Source organism: Juglans microcarpa x Juglans regia, chromosome 2S, assembly GCF_004785595.1.
Source record: "Juglans microcarpa x Juglans regia isolate MS1-56 chromosome 2S, Jm3101_v1.0, whole genome shotgun sequence".
Classification (NCBI taxonomy): Eukaryota; Viridiplantae; Streptophyta; class Magnoliopsida; order Fagales; family Juglandaceae; genus Juglans; species Juglans microcarpa x Juglans regia.
In genome coordinates this window covers 3,747,003-3,765,859 of record NC_054597.1, presented here as the reverse complement: position 1 = coordinate 3,765,859, position 18,857 = coordinate 3,747,003, and the positions used below count along the sequence as shown (strand labels likewise).

At 40.3% G+C, this 18,857-nt stretch overlaps 2 protein-coding genes across 2 annotated transcripts; both read right to left on the bottom strand.

Moving 5' to 3' along the window:
- Positions 1-6: 6 nt before the first annotated feature.
- On the bottom strand, positions 7-4,060 carry LOC121252167 (myosin-binding protein 3-like). Its single transcript, XM_041151665.1, has 4 exons — positions 2,224-4,060; positions 1,894-2,112; positions 416-1,807; positions 7-298 (listed from the first exon to the last, which is right to left on the bottom strand). Exons 1-3 carry the CDS (start codon positions 3,494-3,496, stop codon positions 459-461), a joined length of 2,841 nt encoding a protein of 946 aa, XP_041007599.1. The 5' UTR covers positions 3,497-4,060; the 3' UTR covers positions 7-298; positions 416-458.
- A 1,054-nt stretch (positions 4,061-5,114) lies between these two features.
- Positions 5,115-18,089, bottom strand: LOC121252186 (transmembrane protein 214-like). The gene is made up of 10 exons (XM_041151697.1): positions 17,410-18,089; positions 17,121-17,258; positions 16,393-16,581; positions 7,393-7,530; positions 7,153-7,274; positions 6,782-6,914; positions 6,571-6,700; positions 6,418-6,497; positions 6,180-6,314; positions 5,115-5,729 (listed from the first exon to the last, which is right to left on the bottom strand). The coding sequence occupies exons 1-10, from the start codon at positions 17,911-17,913 to the stop codon at positions 5,505-5,507; spliced, it is 1,794 nt and encodes a 597-aa protein (XP_041007631.1). The 5' UTR covers positions 17,914-18,089; the 3' UTR covers positions 5,115-5,504.
- Between the last annotated feature and the right edge of the window lie 768 nt (positions 18,090-18,857).

Genomic DNA, 18,857 nt, shown 5'->3' with positions numbered 1-18,857 from the left:
TACATCTTTCCCAGTCCCTTAGGCAATCAAGATCGTAGTGAGGACGTCCCACAATATCTTACGCTTTGCATTCTTGTAGTAGGCCAAATTCCGAACGAGAAATAAGAAAATGGAGGAAGACTTCAAATCTACAGTGAACCAATCCAAACAAACCATCCCGGGAAACTCCATCTCCATCAAGAGATTTCCTGGCACTAGAAAAGCATAGACTTCGGTGAGCATTTTTCTCGTGCTCGGTATGAAGTTAAGCAATTTACATCTGCAGACTCAGACCGCTCACCTCAGAGAAAGCAATTATCTGCATTTGTCAATCGAATTTATCTCCCACAAATTCATGTTTTATGGAGTAATATTTTATTGCAGCTCAGAATTGATCAGGTAGAATTAATGGATGCAAGCAGAAATAGTATTTCACCTATCTTCTTTTCTTTTGTGGGTTGTGGCAGTCTACTGGAATTTCACCCTAGACGATCGTCACTAATGTTGTTCACACGAACTTCAACAGCCCTCAGATCGCGAAGATGTTGTAAAACTTCTTGAACAATATCGACTCCCTTGTCTCCCTTCTTTATGGAGCTCATACAATGCTTTAGAAACTCCCTATCTGCTTTGAGAGCTCGCAGCTTCTCATTAACATGATCCACCTCATCTTCAATGGGTAGTTTTTTTACTTCAAGTTCAAATTTGGATTCCAAGGATTTTTGCATTTCGACATATTCGGATTCGCCTTTTTCTTCGATTGACAAACCTTCTTCACTTTTGTTATTGGTGGCATCGAAGAGAGGAAGGAGCCTCTTTGCCATTGAATTCATTGTTTTTCTCTCTGGATAAAGTTTATCCTTTGAAATTCCATTTTCTTCTGGACTAGTAAACTCCAGATTGTCAAGCTCTTTTACACCATACATTGAGGAACGATTCACTGAAATCCCATTTACTTCCGGACTAGTAAAGTCATGATCGTCAAACTCTTTGGCACCATACATCGAGGAATGATCAATGGATTTCCCATCTTCAAGAAATCCTCCATCTTCAGCCAACGTGATAAGCTTCTCCTCCAGTGCTTTGAGTTGATCTAGAATGGACAGCCTCTCTTCCTCGAACTCTGCCAATGATCCATCAAGGGCACTCATATGCCTCACACAGTCCAGTGCCATTTCCTCCAAATTCAAATCTGCATTGCCATCACTAGTGTTTTGAGTGGTATCTTGATGGCCGGAATAGCTACCGTCATCTCTAGCTTCACGATTCAGATCAATTGATAATTTATCACTTTCATCTGCATTGCTGCAAGAAGCTGAAGAGTTTCTGCTTCTTAAACTTCCATGTTCAATTCTTCTTGTCATTCTCATCTTCTCTTTTGCCTCATAATCTAAGACCTTCTCACGATACATGTCCAAGTCTTTCTCTAGTTCTTGCTTCTCCTTCTCTTTCTTGGTCATGAGCTCATTCAAAAGTTGCAAGGCTTCCTGGTCATATTCAGCTTGTTCTTCCATCATCCTCTGATATTGTAGCGCTTCCATCTGCATTGTTGCTTTCTCTTCTTGAAGCCTGGTTATCATAGCCATAGTCTGATTAGCAGCTATTGCAGATGCACTCCTCTCTTCTTCTAGTTCTGCATAAACAGCATTTAAAGCTTTTCGTTCGGCTTTTAGTGCTGCTTCCAGTGGTTCAGTGGTAGTAGCTGCATCACCACCTTCCATCTTCCCAACAGCACTTACATCGAACGATTCTTCAGCTCCTGACTCTCGAGTATTTTCAATCAAAAATGTTTTTTCGTGCTGGATAATTTTATTCATGGGCTTTGAACCTAGTAAAGCCAATTTCACTTTAGAACCTATCTTGAACTAACTTGTATGTTTCTTACAATCGAATAACTGAAGATTGGAGGCTTACCAAGGTCATCCTGAGGCATGAATGAATCAAGAACGATACAAAATTCGGCACCATTATCACTAGTGGAAGACTGATCTTCTTTTAGGCATCCCGATGAATAAATTGGTTCTTCAGCTTGAGGCCGATCGGCTGCATGGTCTGACTCCTCTGTGCCTATCAGGGTATTGGCTGAGCATTCATCAGACAACAGATTTATGCTGTCTATTACTGCTCCACATGCTGATTTTTGTATCAAAAAATTGAAACGCCTGACATGAATATAGGGTCCATGTTGGGGGAAAAATAGATTATAATAGAAGATTTTGTTAAATACCAGGATTTACTGTGTACCTGGCAGATCATCTGGTTGTTTTTGTTTCGTTGATACTTCTTCTGAGAGGAATAAAGTTAGAGGTCGTTGAGTATTAGCAACTTGGCTACATGTCTCACTGACTACATCTTGTTTCCTTTTTACCACCTGTGAAGTCTGAGTATCACCTTCATTGATCTTCAAGCTTTTACGTTGTCCTTCAGCTGCCCTCTCTGCACTCTCCTTTCTCATGAGTAATATTGCCTCTGTTGAGCCATTGAGCTGTGTTTCAATCCATACCTCTGGATCAGAAGCTCTATCCTGCTGATCCTGCTCTCTCAGATCTTCATCTTTCAAGTTGCATGATCCTTGGTTTGCTGTAGTTGAAGAATCAATTAACTCAACTGGGATTAGACGATTAAACTCACAAGCAATATAATTCGTTAAATGCATATTGATGGTTTCAAGTGAGTGATCTTGTCCAGGGAAACACTGACAAGTGTCAAAAGATTGATGAACATAATTGGTATAATCGGATTCCTGCTTGGTCGAGTCAATCTGGAACGTTGAACAATCCTCCTGTGCCACGTCTTTGAAGCTAAAACCTCCGACATCAGAAAGTATCTGATACTCGTCTGCAATCCCTTTGTCACTATGATTTTCTTCCATCTTGTTTTTTTGGATCTCATTGTCCTTTTCCCTGAGTTTTGATGGAGAATTAGGTTTGCTTGGTTCTTTGTACTTACCTTCGTTGTCATCATCATCCACTGCTTCTATGATCAAATCGTCTTTCCGGGTATGACTCAAAGCATCCCAAGAAGGCTTTGGAGCATGCGGTTTGCAGCTCAAGCTCTCGTTGCAGCATGAACACCTGAAACTCTTTTCACCATTAGTTTCACTTTGGTTCTCACTCATCCATGAAACAAAAGCAATTCTCTTTGTGCTTCTAATGGAGCTGTCACTGTAACTTGGCCGAGAGGCCAAGCAGTCTTCACATATATTATGTGATTCAGCCAAGTTTTGATGAGTTAAACAGTAGCTCATTTTGGAAATTTCAGTGGCATGAGTGTCACATATAAGATCCCTGTAAGCGTTGGTGTTCTTGCCAGGCTCCAAGATGTGATCGACTCTAGAACACCATAGGCACGGTGGTTTAAGGCCAACGTAATTAGAAAATTTCGTGATCAAATAACTGAAAAAAGAGTTGAGGAGGAGGAGGATTATCAAGACCCATTCAAGGATTACATAAACTAGAATGACGATGACTTTGTGGGTGTTTCTATGCAACATGGTTGCAAACTTGTTGGTAGCCATGGATTTGCTATGTTTCCTTGTTATTTCCACACTATTACGCACTCATGAAGGGGGAGAGAGAGAGAGAGAGAGAGAGGTGTCAATGGAAGAATGTTATTGTAGTTTTGACAGAACAAAAGGTGAGAGAGAGGATGCAAGAGAAATAGAGATGATGCTTATCTGGATGTGGTACTCTTTACTCTTACCAGAATTAGCTTATGTTAAATCTTTTTTATAAATACTCCCATTAATATAGACATCTTCATTCATGCTCGATGATGATAATTATGATAATTGTACTCAGAAACAGGAAGATCAATAGACCACACAGTGTAACAATGCTCGTTTGTTACTTTAACTACTTTATTATTCTACACCCACAAATCTAATATAATAAGGTTATTGTTCCTTAACAAAAAGAAAATGAGGTTAATGTTGCAGAAAGCATACTCTATTGCCCCGGATTGGGGGACATCTCGCACCAAAAGTGGCCCACCACCATCCACATAAACGAGTCTACGTGCAATTGCAGAATTTAGACAGACGCTCTTAAAAACTGAACCCTGTAATTAATTTTCTACTCTGCATTGCTGCCTTCAAACATCTCATACTTGTTTCTCTCCAAAATATTTCATTTGTTTTGTATTTAATGAATGCATAGTTATATCAATTATGTTGTAATACCAATAAAAAAATTAAAGTGGCTGGGACGGAATGATGAAACAAGGTTGTCAAACAGGAGCAGGAATGATGGATAGTCTAAGAAGAAAGAAAAAGTGAGCATCAAAAGGAGAGTAGATGGATCAAACTGGGGCACTGTGAGAGTGATTTGAGACCCTGTCTATGAATAAAGATGATGATAATGTTTGTGGTCTTCCCTCCTTGCTTTTGCTTTTTTTAAGACTCAGCTTTGGCTTTTGGAAATAACATTCCTGGAATTTGAGAAACACGGAATTTTAATCTAAGAATATATCTAATGCTTACCAAACTAAACCTTGAATAAAGAAAAAAAGACAAGAAAGAGAGTTGGTGACAACAATCACGGAAGGTTAACCTAGACACACTAGAGATTCTTGAGAAAGAGATTGGGTTGGTTCTGTGTTCCCTTTCCTATCCAGGTTGGTCCCTTCTCCATTCATGAATTTTATTTTCACATAAAATAAAATAAACAATTCAACTTTTTCAAATTTCAAAATAATAATAATATTAAAAATATATATTCTAATAATATTCTATTAAATTTTCAATTTTTATCTCAACTCATTTCATTTTATCTGCAAAAACAAACCATACTGATTCGTTGCAAATATATTATGATCAGCTCTTGCCACATAACATGGGGCCCTCACTCCTCAGGTTTCAAATGGCGATGGTTTCCGATACTGAGGTCTACGTGCAGCGCATATAGGATTGAAAAATATTCATCCTCTGGCTGTCTTCTTCACATTGGATCGAAAACAGCTAGGAAAGGAAGACTGAATTAGGCCTACTGCCTTAAAAGGAAGATTTTGGCCATTACGTTCGTTGCCTTTTAGATATAGAACAAAAGATCAAAATAAAATTTGATTGGCCTTCTAGGCATGTTATTCTCTGGATGGGACACAGGAAGAATTGCTCCCCCGAGCGCAGGAGTTTGGAAAGAAGGAAATTATTTTTTAATGTTATTAGATGGAATGGTCATTCCTTCTCTGTATAGCAATTTTGCACGTCCAAAACTGAAGGGACAAACAAGCTATAAAACGGTAAATATGAAAAGGAAACCAAGTCATTGACCTGACCCACATTTGAAAACAGGATACAATTGACCCGGTGCTGCTGCTGCGGCTTCTGCGGCTTCTGCTCTCCCATTCTAATCTCACTAAAAAGCAAGTAGAATTTGGCCACAACATTGAAATAGATTTACTCATCATTGGCCCATTTTGTTTTTTTACAGGCCATCCTGCAGAAATTAACCTATTCCGGACATAACTAAATCTATAATGCAGTTGAGAGCACCGTTTACTGCTGGCAAGTCCGAGCTTGGAAAGTTTCAAGGGAAGTTCAACATTTCAGTGAGTTTCCTATAGTCCCAAGATTGCAAGTCTTGGGACATAATTGCGGCACCAACAGCCAGTGCAACAGATACAAAGACCATGCCCTTCAAGCATCTATGACCCTGCGATGATTGCCTCAGAATCAACTTGCAGTATTTGTCTGCATTCTTCAATGATGTATGGTGCGCACCAGCATCTCCCTTTGCCAATGCTTTCTCATTCTAAATAAACACAAAAATGAAACTAAGTGAGAAACAGTATACTTCCACTCGCAGATGATCAGAAGGTATGTTGACTTCCAAATTTGAATCAGATGAATAAGTGAATTTTTGGGTCAATACATCATAGCAAATGGATTCAATATATGGAATCATTTGGCAGCAAAAATTTGAAACTATTCAAGATTATGTTTAACATATTGATCACAACAACAGAGGTTGACAAAAGCTTAAAATGCCTTTTCACTTCTCACAGCCCCTTAGGAAAATGAGGGGCGAGGGGCAGTAGAGGGGTGCTTGGTGGCAGAAGGAGAAGAAGATAAGAGATGCTGCCATTCTAGGGCAATATTTCTGAGCAGTTTGCAACTTTTCTACGTGCAGATCCAGTGACAGGGATTTCAATGTCCTCAAACCAACATATTATCTTGTCTAGAATATCTGGAAAACGTTTACCTTCTGCTTGAAACTCTGAAGAGTTTCCCTCAAAATGACCAAATTAGAAAGCTTTTTAGAGCACTCCTTCCATTCATCAGAAAGCTTTCTCAGAATAAAAACACTCGCTTCAAGATTATCAAGATAAAGCATGTCCTGTTCCCAAATCAAATATAAAATTCAATGATATGCAGATGATTGGGGATAATAGTCTCAAATAAAAAGTAAAAATATAAAATAAAGCGTTTAAAATGCTTACCCATTGCTTGTAACATTCAGGGTTTTGGCTCAAACACCAAAGAAAAATGTCGCTTGCTTCCCCTGACAGGCTAGGGATGCCTGCAAATGAATTTTTAAGTCAAGCTGTCACAGTAATAAAAGAAGGAGACGGGAATTAGCAATATGCCACTACCTTCTCCAGCAGCTTTGATTGTAATGTTCAAAATCTGTTGTGCAACTTGCTTCATTGATCTGCTTCCCGGGGAACCAGCAAGGGCGACCTCTTTTAAATTCGGATATATAGCTTCAAACTTTTCGGTAACCTAAGCAAAACACATTAGAAATACACTGAAAAAGTACATATCATAAGGAGATATACAGTGAATACTCCCAATGATACCCACCTTTAGCCGATCCGATGGTGCTGGATAGGTAATTCTCAGCAAAAGCTCAAGACCTGATGGTGGCACCACACGCTCCCCCTTTCTAACAACACCATTTAACAGAATGGTCCGAGCTTTTGGGGAAGACAAAATTCTAATTTCAAGGGATGAAGAATTATACAAAAAAAACCAAAAAATAAACAAACAATAGTGAGAGAGGAGAAGATAGAGTTCTGCAATAAGGAAGGAAGGTTGGTTACTATCAGGCTATCAGGGAAAAAAAAGGAAGGGAGATATGGTTTAGATCCCTTTTTTTTAACAAGTAGATCCAAGAGTAAAGGAAAACATGTGTAACAAATAACACTTACGTTCAATCTCAAAAAATGACTAACCTCTCCACCAACTGTAAAATCAAGTCTCTAGATAGTGGATTACAGCTTGACTTGCTAGCCAGCATAGGCAAGAGAAGATAAACCCACATGTACAACCCAACAACTAAATCTCCTTGAGATGCCTATACAAACCAAAATCCAATTTCTGGATTAAATGCATACCAATTTATAGAAAAGATTACCAATCAGATGAATTATCTATACTGGGAACTTTAGATTATCAGTGTTGCCAACATTCACCTGAGCAATCACCCAAATAGTAACTGGAAGCTTATCCTGTCCTTGATATTTTGGATTTTCCTTAATATTAGGCAATAAACTGATCAACACATCAGGTTTCCTTCGTAGTGCCATTGCTAAAACAACAAATATGGCAACCTGCAGTTCCAACATCACATCATTTCACTAGCAATTATGTAACTCAAAAACAGGAGAATGGGACACCATTTCACTCATTATTCAGAAGGGCCAATGCCATCATCATTCCTTCCAAAAAAATGGGAATGTTAATTCAAAAGAGAAACATGCGAAGGTCAAAGTGAGTGAACCAACTTTTGGGCCTGCAAACAACATATACGGAAGAAATAACAAAACTTGTTGGCTACTTTCTTCCTCCCTGTTCAGTATAACTGAAGCTGAAGCAATCAAAATCAGAAAACCAGAAAATCAACATAAAAAGCTACCATCATTCTCTTGCACGGCGATTACATATGTAAGTTGCAACACAACTGTTCAAATCTTTGTAATTCCATTTAGTCTGACACCTTATAACAATGATAAATATGGAATTCAGATGAAGGAAAACTGTGATACAGAGAGAGGAATCCCCATCCAAAATTTCAGGTCTTTTTGGAGTTCTCATAAAACCCTAAGTTATCTTCCCTGGTAATAGCCCCAAAACACTAAAATACCAGGGCATGTCTCCCTGTAAAAAAATTAAAATGCAACATGTTCAGTCACTTATAATGGTTTCCATCATTGATTACTACTAAAAATGTAGGATAAGCACCATTCATTTCGTAAGAGAGCCCATATGCAGCAAAAATTTATTTTTTTAGTAGACTTGAGAAGGTGGTTTTCTCTCTCTGTACAACCAAAACTTTGATGATGAAAAGTGATAATTTTTCTCTCCAATGATGTTTGGTGGTTTGTAATGGCGAGAACACGATTGAGTGTACAGTTGTTAGGTGTGATTACGATAGGGTTCTCAAAAACACATTGCTAAAACACTAGGGGACTGTCTGAAGGGAGAAAAAAAGAACTTCTACAACATGGTAAGGGAAGGAAGTCACAACTTCATAGCACAACGGTGTTCAAATGCTCGCGGTCGCTACATGGCGCTTGTGGAATTGGTAGGACCCCATGTTTTGTGGCCCATGGCCAAGCCACTAGCCATGTCATGACAAGGCTGGACAGCCCCACAGCAGCCCCATGGGCACGCCACGGGGCCTGCCAAGGATGCCCAGTGAGGCTGGTGACCAGGCCAACCCGTGCAGCACGCCCAGCCTGCCCAGCGCGCGCGCGCAGCAGTTCCACGCGCACGCCCAACGCGAGCGCAACCCAGCGCACGCGCCCCTGCCTGGGCCATGCCAGCCCGCCCAGGCACAGCCCCAACATGCAGCCTCAGCGCCCAGGCCTGCCTAAGCCATGCCAGGGACCTGTCAGCCACATGCCAACAGCCATGCCAACCAGGTCAGCCATGCCCATGGCCCATGCCATGGGCCAGCCTAGCCCACCCATGGGCTCATGCATGCCATGGGTCAACTTGGTTCATGCCAATTATGTTATTTTTTATTATTTATTTTTATTTAATTATTTATTTTCCAATAGACTTATTGGGGGTTTCCAAGTTGTAATCTTTATAAATAGGACCCTTAGTCTTTGCATTGACATCTTTTGGCAAATTCCCTAGTGGGTAGACTATTTTGTTCTTGAGATCACCATTCGTTGCTAAGGCACTTGGACTCTTTGGGGTGCAATACGTGAATCCCCTAAGAGAGGATAACACCTTGCAATTCGTGAATAAGTATGGTTCAATCTATCGATCTTGTTCTTTTTATCTTTAGGGTGCAATTCGTGAATCCCTAAGGATCCCTTAATCTTATGAGTATTTTCCATTCCATCTCTTGTCTTCCATTTTCTATCCTTTGATCTTATTATTTTATGTGCATTGTTCTTGAGTTGTTCTTGAGAATTCATAGTGTTCATCCACTCTTCATTGCCTTCATCCACGCATTCACCCATTTGATCCATTCCATACCACATATTCGACCACTTCATTGTTTGCCCTAGTCCACTTTCCATAAATTACATTGCCACCATCACCTCCATAAAACCCTAGCATATATCTTCCACTCACCATATTCGGCTACCCCATCACTTCCCTAAAACCCTAGGCGCCAACTCCATCATCTTACCCATTGACCGAACCCATCTTGCCTCCCATCTTCCCATCTTTGTCACTTACTATAATTAGCCCATCATCCACATAAGCCCTAGCCGTCCACCTCAAGATTCCATAAGGTGATTCTTTCCTTTAGGAGTCTTGCCTCCATCATCCATTGACCTAGCCATCCATCAAGAGTCCCTCTTGAGTCAACTTCCTTAATTTTAGGAAAGTTGATTCATCTCAATCACATCCCTAAAATCTCTCCATCCTCTTACCAAATTCAAATTCAAATTCAAATTCAAATCCCCAATCCAAATCCCTTAATTTAAGGAATTGCAAATCCTTTTCAATTCCTTAAATCACTCTTCTTACAATCTCTCTAAGTCAACTATTGACTTGTCATCTTAATTCAAATTCAAATTCCCCTCTTCACTCAAGGATTCCTTCCATCTTACAAACTTCTCATATCTACTCCTAAACCAACCAAATCTAGCCAATCTTCCTAAGACCAAGTCAATCCCAATCCGCCCACCTTAGCCACCAAATCCTAGCCTCACTCTTCCATCTCATTCCCAAACCCTAGCATCATCCTAAACTCCAACCCTAAGCCAACTCTTCCAAATCTCGAAATCCACCCTAGCCACCTCACAAAACCCTAGCTACACTTCACCTTACCAACCCTAATCACCATCCAAGTGGCCCAAACATCAAGGGCAACCCCCAAGCCATCCCCATTGCATCAAACAACCCTAATCAACTCTTAGAACACTCCCACTCCATCAACTTGGCGCCACTCTCCAAGAACAAACCCTAACCTCCATCATCTTGGCACCTCACTCAAGACCAAGTCTAGCCACCCACATTGATTTGCCTTAGCCTAAACACTTAGCCTACCCAAGTGCATCATCTTCATCATTCCATTACTCAAACACCATCCCTTCGTGGAAGGCCAAGCAAGTTGGCAAGGTTACTCGGTCACCATTCACACCAAGACGAGCTTGTGGTCCTTAATGTTAGGGACAAGAACGGGATCCCTAACAATACGGTGGTCGTAGCAAGAGTAGTTTTATCTTCATACCTAAAGAGATGGAGGGTAAGGGATGGAGGAAGGGATGGCGGAGGCGCAATGGGAGTTCGCAAGCAAAGGGAAAGGCATAAGTCATAATAGAGGAGGGGCACCTATGAGGTCATCAGTGGCGATGCTTTAGGCACAAAAAGGCTCATATAGGGAGGTCTTAGAGCCGAAATGAAGCCGGTGCAACCCTGTGAGAGGAATAGGGGTGGAGACAGCGGTGGCATGGAAGCTCGAAGAGGAGCCTCTGCGACAAGGTAACGGGCATGGGACCCGCAGAGCTCCTCTTACCACAGGTACAATCAGTGCTTAGTGGAAGGGTGGCGGTGGCAGGCCTGCTATCGGCCTAGCAGAGGGGGGTGTACATAGTACACTGCTAGACGTGAAGGCACAATTGAAGGAACTTCAAGAAAAATTGGATTTTCTGATACAGTGTGAAGAGGAAAAAAAAAGGGCCTGGGCTCAGAGGAAAGTGGACTCCGCAGATTTATAGGCGGGCAGCTCAAAAGGGGACAAGTGGGCCTGAGCTCGGAGGTTGCTGGACCCAACAGAGTTATAGGAAACGGGCAGTTAATTAGGAGGCAAAGGGCAAAGCAAGTGGACCGCTCCTTTGGGCCTTAGCTCGTGGGGCAAAATGGAGGAAAGGCAAGGCTCAGGGCCCAACTTGTGTGGAGAATTAGAGAGGGTAGTGATCTAGGGCCCTCTACCGGCAGGAGTCTGGCATCCTCACTGGAAAAGGCTCCGACCCTTTCGTGACCAGCTAAGGAACCCTTGACGGAGGCCCAGAGGCTGACAACAACGGTGGGCGGGTCGGCGATAGCAGTATCTGAAAGGGCTTTGGACGTTTTCGTACCACTGAGCACCAGATCTCCGGCATATCATAGCCAGACAATGCCAAGGAGAAGCAGGGAATTGGTTGCCATTGACTTTTCGATGGTATCCCTTCTGGCAAAGGCTGTACAACAGACGGACGTGGGTCACGATTTGAATACAGTGGCTAGAAGTGACGAGGGAGTTGTTGAAGGGCCCTCACAGATGCTAATTTCGATGCAGAACTTCTCTGAATGGGAGTGTAGGAATCTTTCGCAGAGGAGGAGATGGGGACACCAATAAATTCGCTGTGGGCCACTAGAGATGGGGAGCCCATACCCCTAAACTATATGTTACCAAGTTAATCTAGTGTTTCTGATTGGGTTCTACATAAGGTGAAGGAAATTCAACATTGTGTGGGGATGGAGTGTGAGAGTTTTGAAGAACATTATGGCTCTACTTACTGCCATTGAAGTTAGTCATGCTCAGCTTAAGAAATCTGGTTCCAAAAAATAGAGGGAGCTAAAGAGACTAACTTGGTCTCTTAATTATGAGGGCAGCTCAAGCTGAGAAAGATCCAAAGGGAAGGGGCTAGCACATTCTTTATGAAGCCCAAAATTGTTTCTTGGAATGTCTGAGGGCTCAACAAGGCCAATAAGCGTCTTCAAATAAAAAAAATTGCTTCGCGAGTGGAAGGCGAACACTTGTATGCTTACAAGAAACTAAGTTGAAATCTATTCCAAGAAGAATTGTTCAAAGTATATGGAGCAATTCATATGTGGATTGGGCTTCAGGAGGTGTTCTAGTTATGTGGGATAGAAGGGTGGTGGATAAATTGGAGGAATTCATAGGGGAGTACACCGTGGCATGTTCTTTTAAGAGTGTGGAAGACAATTTCTTGTGGGCTTTTGCTGGTATTTACAGGCCGAATTTGGACAGCAACATAAGACTTTTATGGGAAGAAATAGCTAGAGTACACAGCTGGTGGGACTTACCATAGTGCATAGGTGGTGATTTTAATGTTATCGGGTTCCTAAGTGAACGTTCAGGAGAAAATAGGTTACGACCAGCAATGATAGAATTCTCGGAGTACTTGAGTTTGGTGGATATCCCTCTCATGGGTGGAGCATTCATGTGGTCTAATAATCAGATGTGGTCTAGATTGGAAAAACTTTTAGGGCTCCTTTGGAGAGTAGAGTGAAGTGAAATGAGATGAGATGAGATAAGATGATAATTTTGTGAATAGTAGTAAGATAGTTTGTGAATAGTAGTGAAATAGTTTGAGTTGAGTAATTTTTTGAATTTTGGGAATGAAGAGAAAAAGTTGAATAAAAAAAATTATAAAGTTAGAATATTGTTAGAATATAGTTTTATAATATTATTTTTGTTTGGGGATTTGAAAAAGTTGAATTGTTTTTTATTTTTTATTTGAAAGTTTAAGAAGTTGTAATGATTAATTTGAAAATTTTGTATTTGAATTATGCTTGGAAATGAGATGGGATGAAATTAGATGAGATAATAATTTTAAGATAAGATATATTTCCAAACAAGCCATCTCATCGGAGTGGGAAACTCATTATCTAGACGTATGTCAAAAGTGGCTGCCTCGCCTTTGTTTGGATCATTTTCCTATCTTGCTGGATTGTGGTGGTATCCAAGAAGGGCGTCGATACTTTAAATTTGAAAATATGTAGTTGAAAACTGATGGTTTTGTGGACAAGGTCAAGCAATAGTGGTCCTTATATTAGATTCATGGCACCCCTAGCTTCATCTTTGCAAGTAAACTGAAAGTTTTAAAAATAGATTTAAAGTTTTGGAATACTCAATCCTTTTGTGACATAGATGACTGTAAGAAGTCCTTGTTGGAGGAGCTACAAGAGTTATAGAGGATACAGGAGGGCCACGTTCTTTCCTTAGAAGAGTTATCTCAGAAGTCAGAGTTGGTCTCAAAATTAGAGAGGGTTATCTTATTGGAGGAGATCACTTGGTGCCAAAAATCTAGAGTATTGTGGTTGAAAGAAGGGGATCGAAGTATGAAGTTCTTTCATAGAGTGACTAACTCTCATAGGGGAACCAATACCATTGAGATGTTGAATATAGATGGTGTGGCTTGTACGAAGGTCCTTGTGATTCGAGAACATGTTGCTAATTTTTTCAAACATTTGCTTACTAAGCAAGTGGGGTGGTAGCCAAAGGTTGATGGATTAGGTTTTCAATTTATTGAGCCGCAAAATGTCTCTTGGTTGGAGAGGCCCTTTAAGGAGACGAGGGTTCATGGTGTGGTTAAGAGAATGGTCAAAAGACAAAGCACCTGGTCCAAACGGATTTTCTATGGGATTCTTCCAATCATGTTGGGATGTGATGAATGAGGATCTAATGAAGGTGTTCCAGGAATTGTTCTCGGTTGAAAATTTTGAGAAAAACATCAATGCCACTTTAATTGCATTGATTCTTAAGAAGATCGGGGCATCGGAGGTAAAGGATTATCAGCCCATTAGTCTTGTGAATGGGGTGTATAAAATTATCTTCAAAGTGCTTTCAAACCGCCTAGGGGAGGTAATGGGCAAGATCATTAGAAAACCACAAAATGCATTCGTAAGGGATAGGCAAATTCTGAACTCAGTTCTCATCGCCAATGAATGCCTAGATAGTAGACTAAAATCTGGCAATACGGGGGATCCTATGTAAGTTGGGCATAGAGAAGGCTTATGATCATGTTAACTGGGGTTTCCTACTTTATTTGCTTGGGAAGTGTGGATTTGGAGAGAGATGGTGCTTGTGGATCAGATGGGGCATATCAACAGTGAAGTTTTCAGTTTTAGTGAATGGCAGTCCAGTTGGCTTCTTTAACAGTTCCCGAGGCCTAAAACAAGGGGATTCGTTGTCCTCACTCCTTTTTGTTATTGTTATGGAGGCACTTAGTAGAATGATGTCGGCTTTGGTTAACAAGCCTTGTGGCTGGATTCTCATTTGGCGACCCCAATAGGGGTACTCTTAACATTTCTCACTTGTTTTTACAAATGATACACTGATATTTTGTGAGGCATAACAAAACCATATTTGGGCACTTCTACTCAGTTTTGAAGCGGCATAAGGTTTGAAAGTGAGCTTGGACAGATCAGAGTTGGTTGCAATTGGTAACATTCACAATATCCGACAGTCGGCTAACACTTTGGATGTAAGGTTTCCTCTCTTCCCATGAATTATCTTGGTCTTCTGTTGGGGGCTGCCTCAAGGGCTAAATCAATTTGGTATATAGTGCTTGAGAAAATAGAACGTAGATTGGCAGGTTAGAAGAGACTGTACTTGTCGAAAAGTGGCAAGATCACCTTAATTAAAAGTACTCTGTCTAATTTACCAACGTACTTCTTATCTCTATTCCCAATTCCAGCAAGTGTGGCAACCCGGATTGAAAAATTTCATTGTAACTTCCTTTTGGAGTGGTGTGGGGGATGATTTCAAATTCCACTTAGAAGGTATGCTCATCAATCTCTTCTGGTGGGTTGGGAATTAGAAATCTAAGGATTTTCATTTGGGCCTTACTCTAGAAATGGTTGTGGCGATGTAATATGGAACTGAAAGCCTTATGGAAGTCAGTAATTGACTACAAATATCAAATATGAAGGTTTGTGGGGAGAGGGGGGGGGGGGGGGTTGGGCACTAGAGAGGTAAGTGGAGCTTATGGAGCGGGAGTCTGGAAGCACATTAGACGATGGTGGGGGGCTTTTACTCGTCATACTAGACTCATGTTGGGAGATGGCTCTAAAATAAAATTCCGAAGCGACCTATGGTATGGAAGTAATGCCATAAAGGACTAATTCCCTTCAGTTTTCCGAGTTACATGCGAGAAAGAAACTTCAGCGGCTGGTTTTATGGTGATATCTAGGGATCAAGTCCAATTGAACACCAACTTCAATAGGGCGGCCCAAGATTGGGAAGTTGGCATCTTTGAGAACTTTTGTAGTCTTCTGTATTCCAGTTTTGTTTGGCAACCAAGAGTACCTCAAGTACTCTCAAACACTCTCACTACTATTCTTTATCTTATTATTACTTTTCACCTACTTTTTCTACTATTCATTACTTTTCACCTACTTTTTATTACTATTCAATATTCTATTATTACTTTTTTACGACTATTCACAAACATTCTCAACACTTCTCAGGTGTTCTCACTACCCAAACCCAACCTGTACTCAAGGAGCTGACACATTGTAGTGGGTACCCGACATGCAAGTAAATGTACATTCTCGATTCCCTCTTTCTATAAGTCTCTTACACAGTCGCAAAACAATCAATTTCCATGGAGAGGGATTTGGCGAACAATCACAGTCATGTGGAAGATAGTTCCTATCTGTATTCTGTGGTGCTTATGGCAAGAGCGAAATGACCAGACGTTTGAAGACAAGGAGCCTCATTTGAGAAGCTTAGATCTCTTTCTGTTAGAACTTTATTTCTATGGGCCATAGCTGTAGATTTTAATGGCCTCGGTATTCATAACTATCTTGTTTCTATTTCTTCTTCCTAGATAGGTGTTACCTCTCGTATACCATCTTGTGTACTTGGGTTATGCCTATTCTTATTAATACAATAGTTTACTTATGAAAAAATAAATGTGCCTATGAGAAAGCTATTAGTATGCCTCACTAATTGACAGCCAATTGATGCCTAGGGAAATTGCTTGTATATGGGCCAATATCAATGGTGCATCTAGCAAAACTTCACACCAGCTTGGAGATTTTCAGGTTCAACAACTCATTCATTTGAGTAGAGATGACTCATGTATGTGCACATGAACCTCAACGAACAGTAGCTCTTCGCAACTCCACTACTTACCATTTACAACATTGTTTCTCCTACAATTTTGTGAAAACCAAACCTCGGGCATGCAAGAGTTAAATGAACTACAAAACGCCAAGCGCTCATACACTACAACCAACATAATGAATCACGTAGCAAGCTGGAAAGCTACCTGAGACTTTGAGGATGCTTGCTGAACCACCTTTTTGGATCCCTTGGCAGCTGCTTGATGACTTGCAAGGTCAGCAAGAATGCTATCCAAAGACCATAGCACAAAGGTCCCAAGTGCTTCAGAAGACCGCTTTCCAATCCAGTCAACAGATGTCTTATAAACATCTTCGGATATACTGGAAAGAGGAATCTGTAGGAGTGCCAAATAAGGATTAAAAATGAAGATATTCTCTAGAAATGAATTCCAAAGTACACAAAGGTACAAAAAATAATGATGACAGTCCAGAAGTAAATGCAAGCATTTTTATATTACTTACTAAAAAACAAAAAAGAAGTAAAAGCAAGCAGTAAACTTGAGATTCTGGGAGCAGGATCGTAGAAAATGGATCATGAATGATTATCCAGCATACTCGAAATCAAGAAAACAGATTAGGCTCGTTATTAGTCATTTATCGAACATCAAAACATATAAAGGAGCAGCTATCAGAGACTCAAACACCATAGCTTGAAAACGGCTTAAAATTGGGACAAAAAAAAAAATAAAAATAAAAATAAAAATAAAAAAAAAAAAAAAAGAGAGAGAGAGACAGAGACAGAGAGACACGGAATATCAATGTCTATATCACATGCTAAAATAAAGCCCACATGCATCCACAAAAAGTCATTCTTTTGACCGCAAAGAATATTCAGAGTGAATTAGATACATTGAAAATTGAAGCGAAAACTCACATCAACGGTCTTTGCAACACTGGACTCTTTGAATGTCTTAGACCACGGAAATTGAGCCGCACCCACCGATGCGAATGCCCGGCCGAAATAATCCGCGAATCGCATTAGCTGTATATCTTGCTGCGCTTCGTACGAAGCCTAAGCAAACACCGGGAAAAAATTAAAAAGAAAAAAAAAAACGAATCACGATTTGTTTACCATCTCATGCGCAAGAATTGAATCCGAATTTATAAAGAAACGAACAGATCAGAATGCAAGGAATGAAATTTGAAGATATGATCTCGCTTACGGTGATGTCAATGAGGAAAGCCCAGAGATCAGCAGCATCGATCTTCGACGCGGCTTCACCCACGGTCACCTTGGGTTTCTTCGGCTTTTTCGGCTTCTTAGGCTTAACATCGCCGTTCTCGGTGGCGGCGGCCGCGGCGCCAGGCACCTCACTGTCGCTGTCTTCATCTTCGTCGGAATGTCGCTTCGATCCCTCTCCGGATGCGGCGGCGAGCTGATTCTCGAGAGCGCGCCGGCGGCGTTCCTCGGAATGCTGCTCGATCGAGAGGAACACATTGGGGGATGCGGCGGCGTTCGGCCGGCGGCTCAGGAGATCTGCCGAATTCTCCCCCTGTGGTGGCCTGGACGCCTTCTTATTGCGCTTCGGATAGGAGACCGTTTGCCAGCCGAAATCCTTGCCGTTTTGGGTCTCCTTGTTCCTGTAATTGTTCTTACTCCTCTCAGCTTGCTCTTCTTCCTCTTGCTCTCTTAGAATTGCTTCGATGGCAGCTGTATTCTCGTCCATAGCTTGAAAGACACAGGGAACGGACACTGTTTTGCTCTCCGAAACGTTGCCTTCTGATTCTGTAAAGGTCTCGCCCTTTCGTCGACGGTGATGAGAAAGAGAGAGCGAGAGATCAAGGAAAGAGAAATTTTAGGGTGCTAGTTGGGTTTTGGAGGAGAGGTCAGAGAAAGGGACTCTCCTTGTAAAAAAAAAAAAACACGTGGAGTTCTACTTTCTTTTTAGACCCGTTTCACCTTATCGTTTTTGTTAAATAACATAAATACCATTATTGGATTATTTGTAAAATGAAAGGAAGAAGCTTGGGTTTTTTTAAGTGTATTTTTTTGGGCTATATAAAGAAATTAATTTGTTTTTGTTTCTTGAGTATCTTCTGTTTCCTACTGAATAAAAACAAAAAAATGATAGTATGTTTTATAATTTTGTCTCTTCATTTTGGTTGTTTATGTAATTAATTTTTTTATTTAATAATTAAAGAAGTGACTATTAATATATAAAAATTTTATATTATTAATGTAATGGTATATTTTTATTTTTAAAAAATATAAAAAATAAAAATAACGGTACTACAGTAGTCAACAAAGTTTATGGAGATTTTGTTAACAGTAATTTATTGTTTTTTTAAACCATTTTTGTGTATTTATTTAAAAAAAATAAAAAATAAAAAACACAAGATTAAAAAATAAACAAATATAAGTAATGAAAAAAGAACAAAAATTGATTGGTATAGATGATATGTACGTATCAGTTTTCAAATAAAAAAGAGGATGTAATAGATGAGTCGCTGATAAGAACGTAAGCAGTTAGCAGTCATCAAGTTTAATTATTTGGTGGGATCCACAAATGTAGATATATCCATATAATTTAAGAACCATGGCCCATTTGTGATTTATTTACGTCAAAATAGAATGATTATATGTATTTATTTATTTTCCCATTTTGTAAGT

Excerpts from the sequence above, each read along its gene's own strand:
- LOC121252167 (XM_041151665.1), bottom strand. The coding sequence starts at position 3,496 with ATGGCTACCAACAAGTTTGCAACCATGTTGCATAGAAACACCCACAAA. Across the intron at positions 2,113-2,223 it reads ACAACCAGATGATCTGCCAG|CATGTGGAGCAGTAATAGAC; the intron begins GTACACAGTAAA and ends TACAAAAATCAG. Across the intron at positions 1,808-1,893 it reads CATGCCTCAGGATGACCTTG|GTTCAAAGCCCATGAATAAA; the intron begins GTAAGCCTCCAA and ends TGGCTTTACTAG.
- LOC121252186 (XM_041151697.1), bottom strand. The coding sequence starts at position 17,913 with ATGGACGAGAATACAGCTGCCATCGAAGCAATTCTAAGAGAGCAAGAG. Across the intron at positions 6,915-7,152 it reads ATTTTACAGTTGGTGGAGAG|AATTTTGTCTTCCCCAAAAG; the intron begins GTTAGTCATTTT and ends CCTTGAAATTAG. Across the intron at positions 6,701-6,781 it reads CACCATCGGATCGGCTAAAG|GTTACCGAAAAGTTTGAAGC; the intron begins GTGGGTATCATT and ends TGTTTTGCTTAG.